This window comes from Prunus mume, linkage group LG7, assembly GCF_029339155.1.
Source record: "Prunus mume cultivar Tortuosa linkage group LG7, ASM2933915v1, whole genome shotgun sequence".
Classification (NCBI taxonomy): domain Eukaryota; kingdom Viridiplantae; phylum Streptophyta; class Magnoliopsida; order Rosales; family Rosaceae; genus Prunus; species Prunus mume.
In genome coordinates this window covers 19,689,924-19,710,183 of record NC_142704.1, presented here as the reverse complement: position 1 = coordinate 19,710,183, position 20,260 = coordinate 19,689,924, and the positions used below count along the sequence as shown (strand labels likewise).

Here is a 20,260-nt window from a genome sequence, read left to right as displayed (position 1 = left end):
ATGAGTGATTTAGTACCACATAGAGTCCTTATGAGGTTCAAAATTTTCACTATCTTCATCATCTCTATGTGTAGAGAAAGTGTATTGTGAAAGAGTAGTCATCAAATGATAAATCCCCAAAATAGTTTTGCATGTAATTGTTAACATGTCACCCATATGGATTCGAGATTGGTTGACATTGTCCATAAGCAAAATCATTTGAAGATTAGATCTCAAATTCTTTTCATGAGGCGCTCAATTCCTTCCTAAAAGGAAAAGTCACTCACATTCTCATGTGAAAATCTGATTCTTGCAAAAACAGTTCAAAACAAAACAATATAAATATACATATTAGCATATTATCACAAAAACATAAATAACATGGTGGTTAAGGCGTTGGATGAGTGAAATAGCAAGAGTTTGAATCCCCTTTGAGTGTGTGCTTTGTGTTTTTTTTTCCCCTTTTTTTCATTACATCGATATTTTTGACAAAATATTGCTGAAGTATGAGCGAAATTATCGACATCGATATTTTTCGATATTATCGATATTTATACAATATGTGTATAGATACGTTCCGAAATATCAGTAATCTGAAAAAACGATAATGTCCTCGATATTTCGTCGATATTATCGATATTTTATACTATGGTATCACCCCAAAGTGTGTGTTTCCGTTGCAACAAACAAAAACACATTTCTTAGTCAGCTATACTTGCATTTTTTTTTTCTCAATCCGTCCGCTTCAAATCATCCCAGAATCTTGGGATGATTCCTCATCTCCAAGAAGTTTCATGCAAAAAACCAAATAAAAAATAAAAAATAAAAAAAATCTTGAGGTCAACGCCTAGGAAGTTTCTTCTTCTTCCTTTTTTGTTTTTTGTATTTTTTTTTTAAAAAGAGCCTAGAGAAAGCCTCCATTGAAGTTTCCCAGAAATTCTGTTTTATATCCAAACGTAGAAGTAATCAGTTATCAACATCTCCAAGTCACTTTCTCAAAGCCATCTCCACTAATGTTCTGCTCAAATTGGCTTGTCCAATACCAGAGTGTGATATAGTTGATTTACATCCACGAATAATGCTAGGGTTTCAAAATTCCGACCATTTCTTGTGAAGATAACCAAAATAATACCATTATTGAGACATTAAAACATATTAAACTAATGATCAGGATGACTTTGGTTCTCCCAACACATACTTCAAATTTGTATTGTCTTGATTAATTTTATGTTTGCCCAAATTACACCCAATTGTGAAATGGGTGGTGAAACTTGGACTTTTGGCTTGTCCTTTTCTAGGTGGGTTCTAAGACACGGTCAGATTTTAGCTAGAGAGGCCTCATGTTTTCTGGAAACCCAGAAAATTAGGGGCTAAATTATGCTTGGAAGTTTTCATTACTTAACCATAATATACGCTATCAAACTTAGAGTACACAAATAGTATAACTCTATCAAACTTTCCGGGAAAACCACCTAAAACAAATAGGTTGATGCAAAAAGCTCCAAACTCTATAAATGATAATCCCTTCACAGAGGAGACTTCAGAATTAAACTATCACAATCACACCTGTTTGTTTAAACCAGGGCATGAGGGTTGTTGGGGTACCAGGAACTTTCTTTCTCTTACTCTTCATAGCTGCTGCTCTTGTCCTCAGCTCTTTGCTGCAATCAATCTCGAAACGCAGTCTTCATTTCTCATCCAATCCTCTGTTTGTGGTTTCACTATTTAACATCATCATCGTCGCCATAATTGTTGGAAGTCACAGGCCATCTTCCGGGGAAGTTGACGGTATCATACCTTTCCGATATCATCAGTATGAACTAGAAGAAGATGCAGACAATGATGTTGAGGATACAAAGAGTGATAAATACTTGAATCTGGATGGTTATGACAATGGCAGTGACCGTGTTGATGACGAAAGTGAAGATTATAGCTTTGATTCTGATGGTTACAACGAAGATGATGACGACAATGGTAGCGATGACGAGATTGGTTGGGGAGACATGGATGAACAGGACAGTAATTTGGAGAAAAGAATCGAAGACTTCATTGATAAGGTTAACAAGGGATGGAAGGAGGAGAGGTTAAGGGATAGTATCTCCAATCCTTTGCAGTTTAGCTACTTGTGAATAAGTATTACAACGCCTTACAGATGCAGACAGATTAACCTCAAATTTATCAAGAAGATAGATGAAATAATCAAATTTGTAGTTTAACCTCTGTATGTAGCAAAACTCAAGAAAATAATACAAACTTACTTTTCTTTTCCTTTGTCTCTCTCTTTCATTCTCTGCCCTATAATGTGTACCTTTCTTAGGACTTTATTATCTTCAAGACCATAACTGATTTCTATATTGCTATTCATCTTATAATCCCCTTTTTGTTGGGGAATCTTTGTAAATAATACCGCTTTCACTGCCCCTCATTAGATAGTCAATGGAAAAAGAGAATTCGACCACACAATAGATGAATCTATATATTTTTCTTCTCTAGGCAACCTTAATGTACAAACCTGTGAGTAAAAATTATAACACCTTTTTTAGCAAATAGTTATTTCCAAAAGACTTCATGTGTTTTGCTTCCTTCGAAAGATCAAAGGGACAAAAATTCTATGCAACAATTATGGTTAAGTAGAATACTACATGAACATAAAAATGAACTTCAGAAACATTTTGAACACTACATAGCTACCATCATCCAATTTGCCAGACGAGCAACAGTTACACTAACCAAGACCTGTTCCGGCATCCTTGGGAGGTGCGTCAGCCTTAATACGAGGTGGCCTAACTACACGATCAATGAGCCCATACTCGAGAGCCTCCTGTGCATTAAACCGCTTCATCCGACCTAAGTCTTTGTTAATCTGCATATAAACAGTTCAGAATATCAAAATTGAATCCAAGATCAACACAGGCATCTTTTGTTCAGGTGATGTCTAAAGTTAGTCATCATTCAACTTCAGACTAAGAAACAATAACTTATAATGCTTAATCTTGTAAATGGTAATTCATCAAGCTTGTGCATCACTTATTGAAATCGATAAGTAACAACGCTTAATGTGGTCATAAAACCACCTAACCCAAAAGTGATTATAGGTTTTACTTGTCAAACTAGCTAACCTTTTCAACTGGCTGGCCAGTGTTCTTAGCCAACTCGTTATAAAGGTAATCTTTGATTCTGAGAAGTTCATTTGCTTCATTTTGTATGTCATCAGCCTGCCACAAGATTTTGTAAAGATTCGTGAACACCACAAGGACCAAAAATCTACAAACATGAAAGGTATATATCGCAGCTTTTGATGGCATGACAGGAAGCAGTAATACCTGACCACGAGCAGCCCCGGCAGGAGATTGTAGCGCAATCCTTGATAGTGGCATTGCAAATCGATTGCCCTAAGCAAAGCAGAAATTTTAAAAAGGTGGAATTTCAGAGTTCAACCATCTTAGTTAGAAATAGATGAAAGCAACAATCCTTTTAAGTCACATCGAACATAAAGATAATGCATCAAATCATTAAGGTACAGGGGTTGCAAAATAGCATGTGTGAAAAAAAGAGCTCGGATAGCAACAAAATGGACATGAAAGGCCATCATCAGTCATTTTCTATAGAAAATTAGATTCCCCCACATCATCACAGCACTATTTAGCTGTATTAACTTCTGCACTTCTGAGGCCAAAAAAAAAAAAAAAAAACTTGAGTTCACCACTTTCGTGATGAGCATTAATATTAAGGATGTTATCAACTTGGATTCAGTACTATTACCTTTTCTCCAGCTGCAAGAAGAAAGGCTGCTAAATTATAGGCATAGCCCACACAATGGGTGCCAACAGGACTCTTTAAGCTCTGCATAGTATCATAGATAGCCATGCTCGGAGTAAGCTGCAAAATGGTGCAAGTTTCAGATATATGAAACATGGAAAAAGATTATCAAGAAATAAGTATAATCATCATGAAAATCTGATACTCACATCTCCACCAGGACCATTGATATACATATAAAGCCTTTTGGAAGAATCAATAGTGTCAAGGTACAGCATTGTTGCCAAAATCTGATTGCTAAACTCTTCATCTATATTCTGCCCAATGAAGATAACACGTTCTCGGTACTACATTCCCAGAAAACAGAAGATTTTTTAGAGAAACACAATAAAATGGGATTCCACTAAAACTCCATTAAGTTGAAACCACTCAAAAAAGTTGACTTAAGATGTCAAGTTGATCTACTTTTTAAATTTTTTTTTTTTATCTAGCTACCAAGATAGGTTTAGGGAAGATTTGGAATTGAAAATAGAAATCAAATACTAAATGCACAGGATCATTTGAAATATTTGGATAAAAAAAATACAAAGAAAAAGGCTTCAACCGAGATGTAAAAGGAAATTGGTTCAAATAATCCGCATGAGTGGACTGCAAGCCTCCTTGCTACCAATACACAAAATAAAGGGACATCCCTAGATGTGTATCGTATCTAATTTTATAACATGTACCTATAACCTTCTATGTCAACAAACTGCATGTCCAATTCATATGAAATTAACTGTAATGACTTACTAGAGCATTCCACAAATCAACCCATTGCCAAGTTCCCTCACCAGGAGTTCTATAGGGCACCTTTGGTGTCCCTATAGGCATCATTCCAATTCGCGCTCGTGATGGTCTTTGGTTACGTGTCCTGAAAAAGTTCAGACATAGAGATGCATCATCCATGGATATAAAAAAAAGTTTTCATGCAAAATTGTAACTTATTCTGTTTATTTTAAAAGAATCAAACCAAATTGAGCATATTTATTTTCCTGAAAAATGGTAGAACTAAAGAGTGACTTAGAGAACAATAATAACTAATGCAACAGTAATCAAAACGAATCACAAGCATTAGCTTCCCCATCCACTGGGACTTCAGGATACTTGTAAATATATATTTTAACCTGACAACAGAGTGGGCACTAACCTAGTAATGAGGATAAGTTATGCTCCTAAAAATATGAATTTGCACTTCATATCTCTAAGGCCCCCCGCATGGTTGGGTGGGTGTGTCGGGTGGTGGTGTGGTGTAAGTAACATACAGCAAATATCAGGGATATACCACTTATTATTCAAATAATTCTAAGATATACATAATGTAACACCTTAGATGGCATGTCAAGAATAGAACAAACAATTATAATTTTTACCATACAACAGAAACAAGCCAGCCTCAGTTTTTATCTTGTGATTATAGGCTATAATCAGCCACATCTTTGCAATCCCACAACGATACTTCATTCAGGAACAAAGAAACAAGTCTAAGATTCACGATTTTGAGTGTCTTGTTATGGTTAAAACTCCCCTATATAATACAACAAACAAATAAACAATCTCATTGTTGCCGCATAGCCCAAAATTCAAACGGATAAATTTTTAGGAAACCAGTACACAAGAAACTCATTCAAACACCATAATGAAGTTTAATGAAGCAGGATTGCCTTAGCTGCACTAGGATAATTACACCCTGTTAATACTCTTAAAAAAGTTTAAGTGGGCACCACCAATATATTGGATATACGCTAACTTTTGGCACAAAACCATCAAAATTCGGGAGGATTAAAGAAATGTATACACAAGCCCATAATTTAGTTACCTGGATTGAAGGCTCTTATTAACTTTGCCATAGAACTCAACCGTCAAGTTGGGGTTTTTAGCTCCAAAAGTTCCTTAGTTTTGTTAAAAGAAAAGCAAATCAATTATTGACACGTCGCAGAAAAGAAGACCAAAATTATCTAACAAGAGAGGCAGTGAGTACCTAAAGATTGAAGCTTTAACCCTGAATAATGCTTTGCTGCACAACTGTGGAATACAAATTGCTGATTACAATTAAAAACATTCATTTATCTTGTTTTCTTGAGTTTAAAAATTAATTAAAGAAGAAAAGAGAGTAAAAAACAGCAAAACCCACGTGGGAGAGAACCTGAGAGGAGAAGCGAGTCTAGCTTGGGGCTGAAAGCTTGGAGTAGAAGTGGTCGGGTGAAAAGAGACTGCCATTTTCGCAAACAGAGATGGGAAGTTGGGAGCTTGGGATATAGGAAGAAGAAATAGACTGAGGCGGGATCCGCTAGAGCCGGCAACACTTGTTCTTTTTTCTGGGTAGAGGTTGTCTCTTTCTTTTTTCTTTGTTTTGCCAGATTTTAAAAAGAAATTAAAAATGTAATTTAATACGAAAAGATGCGGAAATGCGAATAATTTTTTGACAAAAGGCCTCAGTGCTATTAGAAGTGGGCCTCTATTTTATGCGTGTTGGACTATACAATGCTAGTACCAGATCTTGCATAAGCCCAACCACTAACACTGATATTGTCCTCAACTTAGCTATCTAAATCCAATAGATTTCCTTTTGGTTATTATAAGTGTAGGGTTTTATTCCAAAGGCCTTGATGCTATTAGCAATAGCACTCCTATATTTAAGGTGTAAATTATAATTATATAGCCCGATGTGGGACTCTATAAATAAGAATAATAACGGTATATCTAGCTCAGTTGGCAGAGCTCAAGGCCTTTAACGTTTCGGTCATCTGTTCGAGCACCGCGGTTGGCGAAAATGAGTACATATTTTTTAGAATCTTTTCTTCTATTCTTCTTCGTTTTTTTTTTTTTTTTTTTCCAGAACCCAAGTTGATGTCTATCAAAAATAAAACAGAAATTGCATTTTCCATTATAATAACCAGAGTCATCAAGGAGCACAACAGTAAGTAGCAGACAAAATCTTAATTTGGTGGTTTAGAATTAAATCATCCAATCTCAATAGATTCACACAAGCAAGCAAAGGAAAAGAACCCATTATCCTTGCACAACCAGTTTAGAACGTCAACCAATTTTTTTCCAAAAAGCTCTGTGGCTCACTTCAATGTGTTCAAATAAGAGCTACAGTTGACAAAGAGCTGGAAGGGAGATTTGATACATGGACACAAAAAAACCAAGATACAAATACAATGTGACCATTTTGGTCTCTAAAAGGATTCAAGTAGGCTTCTCATAAGAATTCTGATCTCTAAATTCGGAAATGGCGCTTCTTATCATTTCAGCTGCATGGGGCTGCACAAACAGGTGAGTACTATCCAAGACATGTATTATGAATTGCTGTGAAGGGGGCAGTGTATTGTTGTAATTGATGATGAATTGCGCCATAGGTATGTCGCTGCACAAGAGAATTACAAATGGTTGGTTTCGGAAACAAAGAGAGCTTGACGAGGGAAAAAGAAGCAACTCAAACTACTCTTTTAGGAACTGCTGGATCAAGTCAACAGGCAATCAATGCCTGGATAAATCAAAATCTATTTGGTGGATTGCTCTTTGTATCATAGAATTTACACAAGCCAGAAGCTTCATAATCAAGGCCTCACTTTCAACTCAAAAACATTATAGTCAACCTGTGAAGACCATACCCTCCATTGGAGCTACCAGTACAAAAAAGGTCAAGACTAACACTCAAAAGAGAAAAGCTGTCAAACCAAATGACAATCAGCAATACAAAATGTTAAACTTCTCATATTTTCATTATTATGTTTTGACAAAGTTTTATAATATGTGAAGGAGAGGAGGAACCGCAACCAAATATCCTCGAAACCCATGCTTGTTTTGATAAAATTAAGAAATGCACAACAGAAAGTTCACACAATTATCTTACCAAGAGACGAACAATCCTTTAGTGGCGTTCACCATCTCGTATCAAAACCCTCAAAAATTCTGAACTGCAACAAAAGCAACAAAAACCAAGAGATGAGACCAAGATACTTCGATTATAATGATCCTAAGCCTTAGCATACAAAGGAAGAGAGAGACGATATGCTTAAGCCAAAGCTTAATGGTATAAATTCTAGTCCTAAGCGTCACAAGAAAGAATTAATCAAAGCAATGAAAATAGTTCCATTACATGACATAGCAGTCTCTGTTAAACCCTATACATATTTAGTCAGTGTTTGATGGATTCAGTACCTAAACTAATTCTTTTACGCAAATATAATATCATAGAGATTATGGCGAAAACACAAAAAATTGTTATGAACAGCATATGAAACAAAATAAACCCAAATTAGCTCAAACCCATTAACCCGTTCAGTATAAGGAACAAACACAATTACACGCCCAGAAAAACAACGATTCCAAGCTCTTTCTGCGAACCCAGAAGTCCCAAAAGAAGCAAAAAAGTTAAATAAAAATATTTAAATTGCCCAAATAGATGGTAGAATCAAAAGGCAAACCATGGAGAAGCAACGAACAAGATCGAATTTTGAACTTGAAGATGTTAACATTTGCATACATACCTCTGATGCAGAGGTCGGTGGAGCTTTTATCTGTCTATCGGGGTTTCGGTTGTGGTCACCCTCTCAAAGTGTATTTAGCGCAGTCTCTCTTCTATTTTATTTAATTTCTTTTGTTTATTAATAAATAATTTATTTTATTTCTTTTTAAAAGAGTTTTTTTTTATTCCAGATAATTTTATTTGCATTCATACATCTACTGTTGACCATTAGAATAAATATAACATTGTCAAACTGTTACAAATTACATATATAATTAAGCAAAAAATTGACACAAAAAACTAAGAAAAATAAAATTAAGAGTTGAAAACCCAACTGATAAATTAGTCGTAAGTCCTTCCGATTCGAGATTGTGGGTCTGTTTTGGCGCTAGTGATGGGAGTAGCCAATCTCCACCTAAACTTTTTTTAAATAAAATTAAATTTTTTTAAAAAAAAAACCCATATCTACTTCCAGACCATCAAACACATCCACTGAACAAAAGTATAACAATTAATATGAGAAATGAAACAATATAAAAGTAGCAATCACCACTCCAAAGGATTGCAGCTAAGCCTTCATTACTAAATTTAAATCTTAATTACGGGTTTTTATTTTTAGGTTTAATTATGTACATGCCCCCTGTGTTTCCAACTTATCTCATATTACCACTTGTGTTTGAACGACTCAAAGTACCTAACGTTTAAAAACCGTCTCACGTTACTTTTTCCTTTTTTGAAGTTTATTCTGACGTTCGTTCATCCTTCCAAAATTAAACAACTCATCCCCTTTGTTACTGTTCATCGCTTATTTACCCTCCAAAACTCAGAAATTTCTCATAACCAACACAACTCAAGAAAGAGAGGTTGAAAAACCATACTTAAATCAAGCAAATGGTGCTCGAACGAGCGATGGAGATTTTGGGTAAAATCGCCAATTTCTTGATTTTTTTGGCGATCGGGCGGTTGGTAGCGGATGAGGTGTGAGGATGGTAGAGGACAACGTCGTTGGTTCTTTTGATACCCATGTCGCCGTGAGGAGAAATGACTTTGATGATTGCCAAATTGGTGGATGAGAATAACAATAAAGGATGGGTTACGGAATTTTGGGGGATGAACAATGGGTAACATGCATTAGAAATAGGACTTCATAAAACTACGTTATTACCTTAGAAATAGGATGTCAAGGAAACTAAGTGTTATTACCTTGAGAACATTACGGTAGACATTTTAAATAGGATGTGAAACTTTAGAGCCGTTTGCAAACACAAGTGGTAATTTGAGATAAGTTGGAAAGCACAGGAGACAGGGGTAAATATGAATTAGAAATGTACATAATTAAGACTTATTTTATGTAAATTGTCTATCGGGGTTTCGCCATTAATCAACTAGGAACATTACAATCATTAATCAATATGATAGAAACCTAGCTATTTAAGTTTTTTTTTTCTTTTAAGTTGATTGCATGTAATTTTGCTTCAACACTAATTTATTTTGGGTGTGTTAAACTGTGGTTTTTTTTTTTTTGGGTAAAAAATCGTAGTTATGTGATCCAATTGCTTTCAGTGGCTTGAATAAACATAAATTGTGGGAGATGTTGGGCTTTGAAGGAGTACATAAGCAATCACAACTGTTGCCTTTTGTCTTTGGGGTCTCTTAATTAAATTCAACGGTGTACTAAAAATTCCATTTTGTTTGGCCAGATTTGAAAAAGAAATTAAACATGTAATTTAATATGAAAAGATGCGGACGAATAAAAAATTTACAAAAGGCCTCGGTGCTATTAGCAGTGGGCCTCCATTTTATGCGTATTGGTACACTGAACCAATGCATAGGACCACCATTCACACTAATGCGTGTTGGTACCGAACCATCGTAGGATTACCCTACCGGCACTATGCAATGCTAGTACCAAATCCCACATAGGTTCACCCACTAGCACCGATATAGTCCCCAACTTAACAACCTAAATCCAATATATTTCTTTTTGATTATTATAGGTGTGGGGTTTTATCCTAAAGGCCTTGGTGCTATTATCAATGAAACCCTTATATTTAAAGTGTAAATTACTATTATACTTTCCCGATGTAGGACTCTATAAAAAATAATAATCCGGTACTTAATCAACAGCAGCCAGTCTAGCTCACTTGGTAGCGCTCGATGCCCTTAAAACTTTGTTGCCGTTGATTCGAATCCCAGGGTGTGCGATTACTATAAGGGCATGTTTACGTATCAGTAATGGGTATGGAAGGAAAGGGAATGATTTCCATTCCTGTCTTCTCATGCGTTTATTTGCAATCATGAATGAAAAAATAAGTGAATCCCACCTCAAAATCCGTAATCACATTCCCTCAAAACTAGGAATCAGATTAACTAGTAGGGAGTAATCGATACGATTCCCATTCATGTTTTCTCTTAATAACTTCCAAAAATACCCTTATCACTTTACCATAATTCTAAAATTAATTTGGATTCTGATTCATGCAAATTAGTAAACAATAACAATGAGAATCAATCCTATTCCATTACTAATTCCATATGTTTAGTAAACAGCTTAATGGGAATGATTCTTCCCATACAGTTCTCCAATTCCTAAATTCTTTGATTCCTTAATTTCTCTATTACTGATACGTAAACATGTCCTAAATTTTTTATAATCCTAGCCACAACAATTGCCCAGGCTTCCCTGTTACAACTTCAAATTATTTGTTTCTTTCTTCTTCTTCGTTTTTTTTTTCCAGACCCAATTTGATAATGATGTAATCTACCAAAAATAAAATAGAAACTGCATAACCAGAGTCATAACCAAAATTTTAATGAGAGTTTCATAAAACACCCAAAATGGGAGTTGAAATTATAAAAAAACCCAAGTACTATTTAAACATATAAACACACCCAAAACCCATCATTACACACACTCAAAATTCATTTATAAACACACCCAAAAAGTTGACTTTGGGGTTGATTTTGGGTGTGTTTCTATGTTTAAATAGTACTTGGGTTTTTTTATAAATACATGTCTAGAATTGGGTTTATTTATAAATTTGTAAATTTTAATTTGGTGGTTTAAAATTTACACATCAAATTATAAAACTCAAAAAATCGTGTATGAACTTGATGAATTATCAATCATCCCCTCCGTCTCAATCGCCAATCATGTCATAACCATGGCTGCTAAAGAGGCCTTGGTGAATGCAAGCCATGCCTGTTTTGCCAGTTTAGCCACATCAACCAGTGCCATGGCTAAATTATAAAAATTGAGGTTTATTTCTAAAAGTGAATTTGATCTTACTTACACATTTAAAGAGGGACTCGTCACTAAATTGCTGTGCAATCGGAAGCTTATATCATGATTATGTGGATTAATAAAGAAAACAGAAGTTAAGCTAGACTAAAAAAACCAAAGGGAGCTTGCAATGCATGCAGGTATCCATTGTTCATTAACACCGAATTATATTTGAGACAGCAAAATGTCTGAATACTGAATCACGAAATATTATCCCACGAGTTTAGATTTGCTTGAACCTGCCAATCTATGAAAACACAACCCTAAATCCCTTAAACTACAGCTATAACAGAAGTTTGAAAAAATGTCACAGAAATATACCGACGAATTTACCATCCCACACAATCATACAACCCTTGACCCATCTCCCACAAACTACATCAGTCATAATTTGGTGGCAACAATCTTGATAAGGAGCAGCAATTAGCGGCAACCATTCAGACAATCCGTTAACGCAGCCGTTGTCCCTCATTATTCATGGTCTTCCAATGCAGTTAGAATCATCCTACAAAAAATGTGTGAAAAGATAATGCAACTAAGCAGTATTGAACATACAGAAAAAGAACAGTTGAAAGAAGAAGTGCAACTTTCTGAGCCATGTACCAGAATATCGAGAGAAACAGGAGGAAAACAAGATAGAAGAGTTTGAAAAGCCGGATCTTCTTTTCTTTGTGAAGCATATTGAATATCTCAGTAACATCTACCAGGTGCTGCTTTCTCATATACCTAATCAAAAAAAGAGGATGCTTAGTCAGAACATAAAACTAAACAGATAGCACATTCAGTAGCTCACAACACCAAAGAGACGATCACTGCATTAAAGCATAAATTTGTCTAGAAATTACAGCTATATCATAAAATTATCCATGGCACTTGGGTTTAAGTATCATCAGCCAGCATGTGTGGAACCTACATTTCCATGTACATCCAAAAATCAGTGACACTGTCTGAAGCCTTGAAGAAGCGTTCTAATACTTATCTAAATGTTGTGTTTTTGTGTCTACAAGTCGGAACAAAACTACATGAGGGCTCAAACATTAATTATTCGGCAGAGATGGTAATTGTAAATAATTTTAAAATTATGATAAAGCTGTCCTTCCCATCCCCAATCCTCCTCCCTCCTTTCTTTTCTGCTCTCTTCCCCAACTTAACTCTAGATTCTTAGTGTTTATCTTGTCTTTCATCTCAAGAATCACTTTTCCCTATTTGTTTGATTTCTTGTCTATTCTTATTTTTGCATATGTCTTTATTTTGGTAATCCTAGCTTCATCTTTTTCTTCTCTTTACTTCAAGGTTCAAAGTAATCATAATGCATTGCATCAGCATTATATGGAATGTAAGAGAACTTACAGTTTCACATTATAGTAGAGGTATGGACCACAAAACAGTGACATGCACCAATGCCCTGTTAGAAGAAAGAAGGCACCTAGAACTCCTTCTGCAATATACTCAGGCAGAATCACTCTGTTTATCCGGTTTGAAGAGTCATAAGGGTTGATATAATCAAACTCTAGATCCGCTAGACACATCAGCTGCAACAATTGAAATGGTAAATTTCATATCCCTTAAAAGTATAACAGTAGAAATAATATTATGCCAATCAGATACTATACGATTATACATAATAGTTATATCTATGCCTTAACATTTTAAAAGAGACATCTACGCCCTAACATACTCTTAACACCAGCCATTTCAACATTAAAACAGTTGCTCTTACTGCCATTAGCATTGCCATCACAGATACAAGATGATTGGTGCTTAAGCACCTCAACAAGCTACAATAATTGGGTATGGGGGTTGCCAAACCAAGTCTAACAAAACTGAAGAAAAATAAAGGTAACACCAGAAAATCCTAACTTGGTGCTACCAAGGTAACGGGTAACAACCACTTTTCAGGTTTCATGTGGAAAAAAGAATATATAACTGAATCAAATATGTCTCCATTTTCTCTTGATCGAAAATAGAAACTATGAGGCAAATTTTTCTGATATTTCATTTGTTTGTAGTCTCCAGGAAATTCTTCCAGCAGAACTCCTTCATGATGGTACTTTGGTTTCGGCTTCAACTTAACATTGGGATTGGAAGACAATTCCAATCGCCACGAAAAAGGACTAAATAAACATCCATTTGACTCGAAAAACTCCATTCTAGAAAACATAAGAAAGAAAAATAAACTAAGGGATAGACTTACTGAACTCCCATTATGAAATAATGACAAAGTAAGCGAACAAGAAAGAAAAAGAAAGGATTTTAAGAATCTACCAAATGTAAGTAGCCATAAGAGAGATTAGAAGCCCATAGAAGGAACAAATGCATTTGGATCATATCTAGTTAAGCTAAGCTATAAGCCATAGGAATCCACGGTTGAACTTTAAATTTGTAGAGAAACCCATATGTTATATTACAAAATGCACACACACACAAAACTTACTCAAAAGGGAAAATGCATTTTCATTAAATCTATGAGCTTCCAAGTTGCACTATGTTTTCTATTAGCATTTGCCAGTAATGTACCTAATTCTTTTATTCTTGTATCACCAACATAGAAATTATTGTCAAAACACACACACACACACACTGTGACACATAAATAGACTTTTTAAACTAAAAGTGCCATTTTGGCGAGCAAGAAGTGAACTTTTTTCGTTTGTTTGATTGCTTTCTTTTAAGCCATAAAATTGAAATTGAAATTGAAAAGGAGCTCATTATAATGCATGTCAAATTGAATAATAATTTTAAAAAAAGTTAAATAACAATGAAAAGGGGTTTTAGGGATTGACCTGGAAAACAACCAGGGCAAGTAAGGCTATGAGGAAGAAGAAGGAGATGAGCCAAACGTAGAGATCTTCCATGCTCTTCCTCCTCTTCCTCTCACACTACTGACTTAATCTCTCTTTCTCTCTTCTGTGTGCGTGTGTGTGTGTGTGTGTGTTCGATTCTACGTGCGCAGATAGCAGCCCCCAGAATGAGATGTGCTAACAGAGGTGCGTGAGCGCAGTTCGCGCGGCTGGGTCTTTAGCGTTTTGCTGCGGCTGCACGGAAAGGATCGGAGCAGTTTCCCTTTCGTTTATTATTATTTTTTTTTGGGGACGGTCGGAGGAGAATCGAGAATGGTAGTCAAGTCTTTCAAGCCAACGCGGTGCCCCGAGGATGAACGATTAATGCCATTTTGGTTTTTTTCCACCTTTTGTTTTTTTTTTTCCTTAATAAACCAAAAAACGATAATCTCCATTTGGGGCTTGTGGGCCAGGTTTAGGTGGCATTATATGAGTGGGTCTGTATGGGATATTTATTTATTTATTTAATTCATTAATAATATTTGGCTTTTTATCACAAAACGTCTTGACATTTATGAAACTATCAGATTACACTTTTAAAGTTTTTTTATATCACTTATAGTCCATAACGTTAATATAGGTGCTCTTAAATAGTCCATTTATTAAAAACCTATTAAATACAGGAATATAATTATCAAATCAATTCAAAATTATAAAATATATTTTTTATAATTTCCTTTGTCAAATACAACTTTGCATCGCATCCGCATCGTACTGATTTTCTCTCCCTAGGATGCTCCACGTTGGCCTTTTTTCTTGGTTGATTAAATCCTGACCGATAACAAACAAAATCTCGTCTATAAATCCCAAAGTTTTGGCTTTTGGTTGAGCGTGCTTTTCTAATTGAAAACACTTTCTTCCAAGCAAAATTGCTGTAGTATTCAAAAGCATCATCATCAGTTTAAAAATTTGACCAACATAAGGAGTGAAGAAGACAGCTTCTGATGATGACGAAGATGGAGTTGTCTTACTCTTTACATGCTGAGAACTTACCGAGCCCAGATCATCTCCTTCATACTGAATGTAACACTTCCAATCTCCACACGGGCACTGTTGGCGTCAAATCCATATGTTATTTGATTGCTTCATTGCCGTTTTTAAGGAAACACAAGAAGTATTCCAGCTTATGTAGCCTTCAGCCAAACAAACAGCAAAAGAAAAAAACAACTTTTAATCAAATATTTGTTGCAATTCAACTTTTGTCCTTATAAAACTTTTAATCAAACAGCAAAAGAAAAAAAAATAAAATTTGTCATGGACTAACAATGAATAACTACTCCACAAAAGAGACATGTCATGGGCTACAATTTAGGAAGGAAATGAGAAAAATAAAAGAAACCCAGCAACAAGCATGAATTCAAATTGTTTTATACCCCCAAAAATTTGATCTTTCAGAAAGAGAAAAAAAAAGCTCAAAACTATACATAGTTATTAGAAAACCGAAACTTACCAATAAAAGTGGCCCTCAAATGGTTCAAATTATTCTGAGCAAGACAATGTGGTGTTGCAGAGCAGCTACAGCCAGGAAGTTCAAAAAGATGAGAGAGAGAGAGAGAGAGAGAGAGAGAGAGAGAGAATATATATATATATATATATATATATATATATATTCTAATTTTGAATTGATTTGACGATTATATCCCTGAATTTAAGTTTTTTTATAGATGAACTATTTAAGAGCACTTATATTAACGTTAGGGACCATGAGTGATACAAAAAAACTTTAAGAATGCAATTTGATAGTTTCACAAATGTCAAGGACGTTTTGTGATAAAAAGCCATAATATTTTCTTATTGATTTAATTAATAATATTGTCAGACTACGTGGCACCATATGAGTGGATCTACGTAGAACATTTATTGCCACATTAATGGTTTAACATATTTACTAACGGCGGGAATGACAGTATATATGAAAGTTGTAGGAAAATCAACTTTGTGTATGCGATTGAGATGATAAAAACATTTTTGTTATTAAAGGCTGAAATTCGATAAACTTCAAACTTGCGAGCTAGGCTTTTATGGGCTCAAACGGGCTAGGTTGGGCTTATAATCTAGGTCAGACTTTAAACACCCGAATTCAAGCCTAGCCCACTAACTAACAGGCTGTATCATGATTTTTATTAATTGGTCTTATAAATTTGTATTTTATTAATCGGTTGGGTGGGCCCTCAACGGCCCGTGGGTCCGTGTGCCAAATGACAACCCCTTAATTCACATGTTTTAAGAAAAAATAAATAAGTAAATACTAGCATTGGACCAAAGAAAGAAACAAAAAAAAAATTACATAAGCCCAATACTTGTGCAAGTAAGAGCTAGTCAAATAGGCCCAACATCAAATCAAACATTAGCATACCGAGATCCACCTAACAAAATTAAAAAGCCCATGAAGGCTGCCGAAGGCTAGCCCAGTCTTATGCATGTAAGACCGAACATTCAAAATCCAAACTTTTTCTAATTTAATGGAGGAGAGAGAATTCGAACGGATGACCTATTCTAATATTGAGAAAGGAAAAAAAAAAGTATAACTGGAGATCAAACATCATGACAAACTTTGGCCTCGTTTGGTGGCTTTGGTTTGGACTGAATTGGAATCAAGTCCAAACAAGTCTTTATGGAGTCATATCCGTTTATATTAGACTTATAAGACACAATATGTTGAATTATTGTCCAATCTTAACATGTCAAACAACAACTTATATACTTGTCAAATTCAATTGAAATAGTCCAATCTAGTATGACCCATTAGACGTCGTCACAAATTTGATGCTTGCTAAGAGTAGATTAGGAATAGACTAATAACCATTTAGAAATACTCTCTTTCCAATGTTAGAAGAGGTATGAAGTGTTAAGGAGGACCCATATGTGATATCATAACAATATGTTAACCAAACGGCTTGTTAAAAAAAATTCCACATCTAAACCACAACATTTCACTTGAGAGAAAACTTGTTATAGAAACATGCATGATTGATGAAATACATCATGAAAAGGCAACATCAATTTACAGCAAGAAATCCATAAACTTTGCCCAAGGAAATGGAGAATTCCTGGTTGCCTTCTTTGCCTCCCCGCAGCAATTGGAATGATTGGCAGAGGGCTTTGACTTTGAGCTGCACAAAAAGAAATTCCTAGACCCCAACTTGATCAACTTCTCATCTCCCTTCAAACCTGCACACACATTAAAAAGTATTTAATTACAGGCCTTGAATACAACAACCATTCATAGCACGCCACGTCATAGCAACCAAAGTGCCTGCTTACTCTCCAAGCTGAACTGCGAGTAGTGAAGCTCGAAACGGTGCGGATCGGTCTCCTTCACCAAAGGCCTTCTCTTCTCCCTCACGTAAATCTCTACGGCCGCCTTGATCAAATCGCTGACGGTGTTCTCCGGCGACATTACCACCTGCACAGGCCCTAAGCTCCTCTCGATCGTCACGTTTAGAAGGAGCTTCGTCATCCGGCGGTGGGTCTCCGGCGGCTGCCAAAGCTTCATGGGGACGGAGATGAGGCCGCCGCGCCTGCGAACCAGCTCGCCGGTGCGACTCTCCGGAGGAAACGTATGAAGCGCTAGCCCCCTCCCGGAGGTCGCCGGAGGAACAGCGTGGAGGTGGTTTCGCCGGTAATGGTGTGATCGTTGAATCATGGTTTGTGGTTGCGAGAACGCGAGAATGAAGAATGTAGGGAAGGTGTTTGTGGAATTGCTTGTGTGAGAAAATGAGAGTGAGAGAGATGAGAGTCGGGGTTTGTCATAATATGTTGAACAGTTGAGCTGCTGAGTGCTGTCGAGTCTGTGGACAAATGTAGAGAGGTACAGTACAGAGAGACTTCCGTCCAAGGTTTTCGATATGCTGCAGATAAAAAGAAGAAAGCAAGAAGCTTCCCAGAAGTAACGTATCTTCAAAAGGTACCTGGACTTTTACTTTATTACGACGGTTAGGCTGCTGCATGCCACTGGTTCCAACTGTTAATAAAGGAAATGAGTAAAACTTTTTCTATTTTCTCAACTGGTTAAACTCATCTACGTGGGACCACATTTGTGGGTTTCTTTCTACTCTAGCAGAGAGTTGATACAACACCCTGATTAGTTAACTAGAAGATGACGCATACGTTACACAGTTACGAGAAATGTTGGAGAAATCACATTTATATATTACATTGTGTATCGTCTCTGTTAAAAAAGTGTTACGTAAATGTAGTAGTATTTTCCAAAAAAAAGTGTTACGTAATTGTAGTAGTACCTCTATTTTCCTTTCCAAAGTTACATGTTCGTGTAACCAATTAGTAAGCATAATTTGGTTTGGAATGAAGACTTAAAGATTGGTATGAGATTCCATTTTATTGTCAATTTCCATGGTAATCCTTTGTCTATAAGGAAGCCTAACTAGGCGAAGACTTGTTGTCTATCAATTGGGGACACGTGATGTGGAAGCAAACGAAAAGCGCCCGTAATGGGAAAATACCTTTTAGAGTGTTCTAGTTGAAGGAGGAGACTTGCCAGGACAACACTGGTGTTGACTTGTCGTGAAGGCACAGCCATGGCTTGCCTGAACACAAATATTTGGTTGCCTTTAAGAGAATTTTCAATATATTATTGTTGGCTTAATTTCATTTTGGAGTCCCTACCTTGAATGGCGGAAACCTCAAAAGTTGACAATCAACCCGTAAAGTCGACTAATTCATGGGATGAAATTATCACTCTCTCCTATACGTACGTCCAGATGTTATTGTCGTGTAAACGCCATGTATTTTCTACTACTTTTTTATGCTTTCTTTCCTATTTATAATGGCATCCGAATGAGAAAATAACTATATATATAGGAATTCTTTAAATAATTTTATTTGAGGGACACCCATTAAGGTTCCCGAAGATTAAAAAAATTCAACTATCCAAACCCTTTATTTTTCACATATTCATTCAGAGATCATCTTTACAAAAAATCATGATAATTGAAAATAATTAAGACATCTAATTAAGACCAACAAAATCAATGAATACGGTGCTTCAAGAAATCATTTAAATTTCAATAATTTAATTGAGTAGTCAAATGATATCAGATTCAAGTGATTTTTTTGCAGAGATGATCTTTGAATGAATATCTCCAAAATAGACGCTTGGATTAGTGAAATACAATGCAAAGTGAGCCCTATAAAGATGTTCCTAACTTATTTGATAAATGACTCAATAGAATGAAAGATTTTTTTACGAATTTACCAAAGAGATGATAACTAAAAGTTGACAAGAAGCAGAACCAAAACCAAAATTATATGCAAGAGGCAGAACATTTTCAACCATAAGTATTAAGTATTAGGGTGTAGTGGAAACTCAAACATTCCTTGGCCGGTGCTAGCTCCCTTTTTATGGTCAAAAGTTAAGAATAAGATAAAGACATCCACATTACAACTCAAAAGTTTTTTCTCTTGGTTCACACTAACGCCACGCAAATTTACATTTCTTTCGGCAGCCCATGTAGGGAAAAAAAAAACATATGTTATATTCTGATCACCCTTTTATTTTTATATACACAACCGACATTATAGGAGGAGATTTTTCTTCCACACACTATCAAAATGTCATTTGGATTCGAACCTAAGATTACTGATATGCAATTTAAGATCATTTCCACTAGGCTAGACCATGTTTGTGATCACATAATACTTTGGTTTCTTAAAAGAAGAAAGGAAAGTCTAAATCTCTTTTGAATTAATTAACGAAAAAATATACATATATGTATATATGCACATATTAAGTTGTGGATGTAGACACAATTGCAGAATTCATTAGAGAAATTACTAAATCGATTTAACGAACCTAAAGAAACTATGAGAGCAATTGAGACTTAGATAAATACAAATAGTTGACAGAAAGAAAGTCATGAAGCAAAT

At 35.6% G+C, this 20,260-nt stretch overlaps 5 protein-coding genes across 8 annotated transcripts; 1 reads left to right on the top strand and 4 right to left on the bottom strand.

Moving 5' to 3' along the window:
• Window positions 1-1,506: 1,506 nt before the first annotated feature.
• Window positions 1,507-2,246, top strand: LOC103337318 (uncharacterized; the record flags this gene model as incomplete). Its single annotated transcript, XM_008240479.2, is given in 2 exon segments — window positions 1,507-1,549; window positions 1,552-2,246. Coding segments are annotated over 2 exon segments (600 nt in total), but the record flags the coding sequence as incomplete, so codon positions are not given.
• A 248-nt stretch (window positions 2,247-2,494) lies between these two features.
• CLP2 (CLP protease proteolytic subunit 2) lies at window positions 2,495-6,134 on the bottom strand. Of its 2 annotated transcripts, none has more exons than XM_008240441.3 (9): window positions 5,912-6,134; window positions 5,759-5,802; window positions 5,597-5,669; window positions 4,531-4,651; window positions 3,948-4,085; window positions 3,742-3,858; window positions 3,303-3,371; window positions 3,099-3,194; window positions 2,495-2,842 (listed from the first exon to the last, which is right to left on the bottom strand). In XM_008240441.3, the coding sequence occupies exons 1-9, from the start codon at window positions 5,995-5,997 to the stop codon at window positions 2,705-2,707; spliced, it is 882 nt and encodes a 293-aa protein (XP_008238663.1). In that variant the 5' UTR covers window positions 5,998-6,134; the 3' UTR covers window positions 2,495-2,704. The 2 variants fall into 2 exon arrangements, with proteins under 2 accessions (XP_008238663.1, XP_008238664.1); XM_008240442.3 differs by having other exon boundaries at window positions 5,924-6,133.
• A 673-nt stretch (window positions 6,135-6,807) lies between these two features.
• On the bottom strand, window positions 6,808-8,384 carry LOC103337279 (Nucleotide excision repair, TFIIH, subunit TTDA). Of its 3 annotated transcripts, none has more exons than XM_008240439.3 (3): window positions 8,274-8,384; window positions 7,637-7,700; window positions 6,808-7,147 (listed from the first exon to the last, which is right to left on the bottom strand). In XM_008240439.3, exons 2-3 carry the CDS (start codon window positions 7,669-7,671, stop codon window positions 6,970-6,972), a joined length of 213 nt encoding a protein of 70 aa, XP_008238661.1. In that variant the 5' UTR covers window positions 7,672-7,700; window positions 8,274-8,384; the 3' UTR covers window positions 6,808-6,969. The 3 variants fall into 3 exon arrangements, with proteins under 3 accessions (XP_008238661.1, XP_016651362.1, XP_008238662.1); XM_016795876.2 differs by having other exon boundaries at window positions 7,637-7,695; window positions 8,274-8,368; XM_008240440.2 differs by having other exon boundaries at window positions 8,211-8,287.
• A 3,297-nt stretch (window positions 8,385-11,681) lies between these two features.
• Window positions 11,682-14,719, bottom strand: LOC103337278 (Cornichon family protein). Its single transcript, XM_008240437.2, has 4 exons — window positions 14,318-14,719; window positions 12,885-13,066; window positions 12,138-12,260; window positions 11,682-12,039 (listed from the first exon to the last, which is right to left on the bottom strand). The coding sequence occupies exons 1-4, from the start codon at window positions 14,387-14,389 to the stop codon at window positions 12,006-12,008; spliced, it is 411 nt and encodes a 136-aa protein (XP_008238659.1). The 5' UTR covers window positions 14,390-14,719; the 3' UTR covers window positions 11,682-12,005.
• A 2,574-nt stretch (window positions 14,720-17,293) lies between these two features.
• LOC103337277 (uncharacterized) lies at window positions 17,294-18,388 on the bottom strand. The gene is made up of 2 exons (XM_008240436.3): window positions 17,639-18,388; window positions 17,294-17,545 (listed from the first exon to the last, which is right to left on the bottom strand). Exons 1-2 carry the CDS (start codon window positions 18,018-18,020, stop codon window positions 17,379-17,381), a joined length of 549 nt encoding a protein of 182 aa, XP_008238658.1. The 5' UTR covers window positions 18,021-18,388; the 3' UTR covers window positions 17,294-17,378.
• Between the last annotated feature and the right edge of the window lie 1,872 nt (window positions 18,389-20,260).

Excerpts from the sequence above, each read along its gene's own strand:
- LOC103337277 (XM_008240436.3), bottom strand. The coding sequence starts at position 18,020 with ATGATTCAACGATCACACCATTACCGGCGAAACCACCTCCACGCTGTT. Across the intron at positions 17,546-17,638 it reads CTCGCAGTTCAGCTTGGAGA|GTTTGAAGGGAGATGAGAAG; the intron begins GTAAGCAGGCAC and ends ATGTGTGTGCAG.
- LOC103337279 (XM_008240439.3), bottom strand. The coding sequence starts at position 7,671 with ATGGTGAACGCCACTAAAGGATTGTTCGTCTCTTG. Across the intron at positions 7,148-7,636 it reads AAAGGATTGTTCGTCTCTTG|CGACATACCTATGGCGCAAT; the intron begins GTAAGATAATTG and ends TCTCTTGTGCAG.
- LOC103337278 (XM_008240437.2), bottom strand. The coding sequence starts at position 14,389 with ATGGAAGATCTCTACGTTTGGCTCATCTCCTTCTTCTTCCTCATAGCC. Across the intron at positions 13,067-14,317 it reads TTGCCCTGGTTGTTTTCCAG|CTGATGTGTCTAGCGGATCT; the intron begins GTCAATCCCTAA and ends CAATTGTTGCAG. Across the intron at positions 12,261-12,884 it reads CTCTACTATAATGTGAAACT|GTATATGAGAAAGCAGCACC; the intron begins GTAAGTTCTCTT and ends TTTTTTGATTAG.
- CLP2 (XM_008240441.3), bottom strand. The coding sequence starts at position 5,997 with ATGGCAGTCTCTTTTCACCCGACCACTTCTACTCCAAGCTTTCAGCCC. Across the intron at positions 5,670-5,758 it reads GTTAAAGCTTCAATCTTTAG|GAACTTTTGGAGCTAAAAAC; the intron begins GTACTCACTGCC and ends AACAAAACTAAG. Across the intron at positions 4,652-5,596 it reads AATAAGAGCCTTCAATCCAG|GACACGTAACCAAAGACCAT; the intron begins GTAACTAAATTA and ends GAACTTTTTCAG.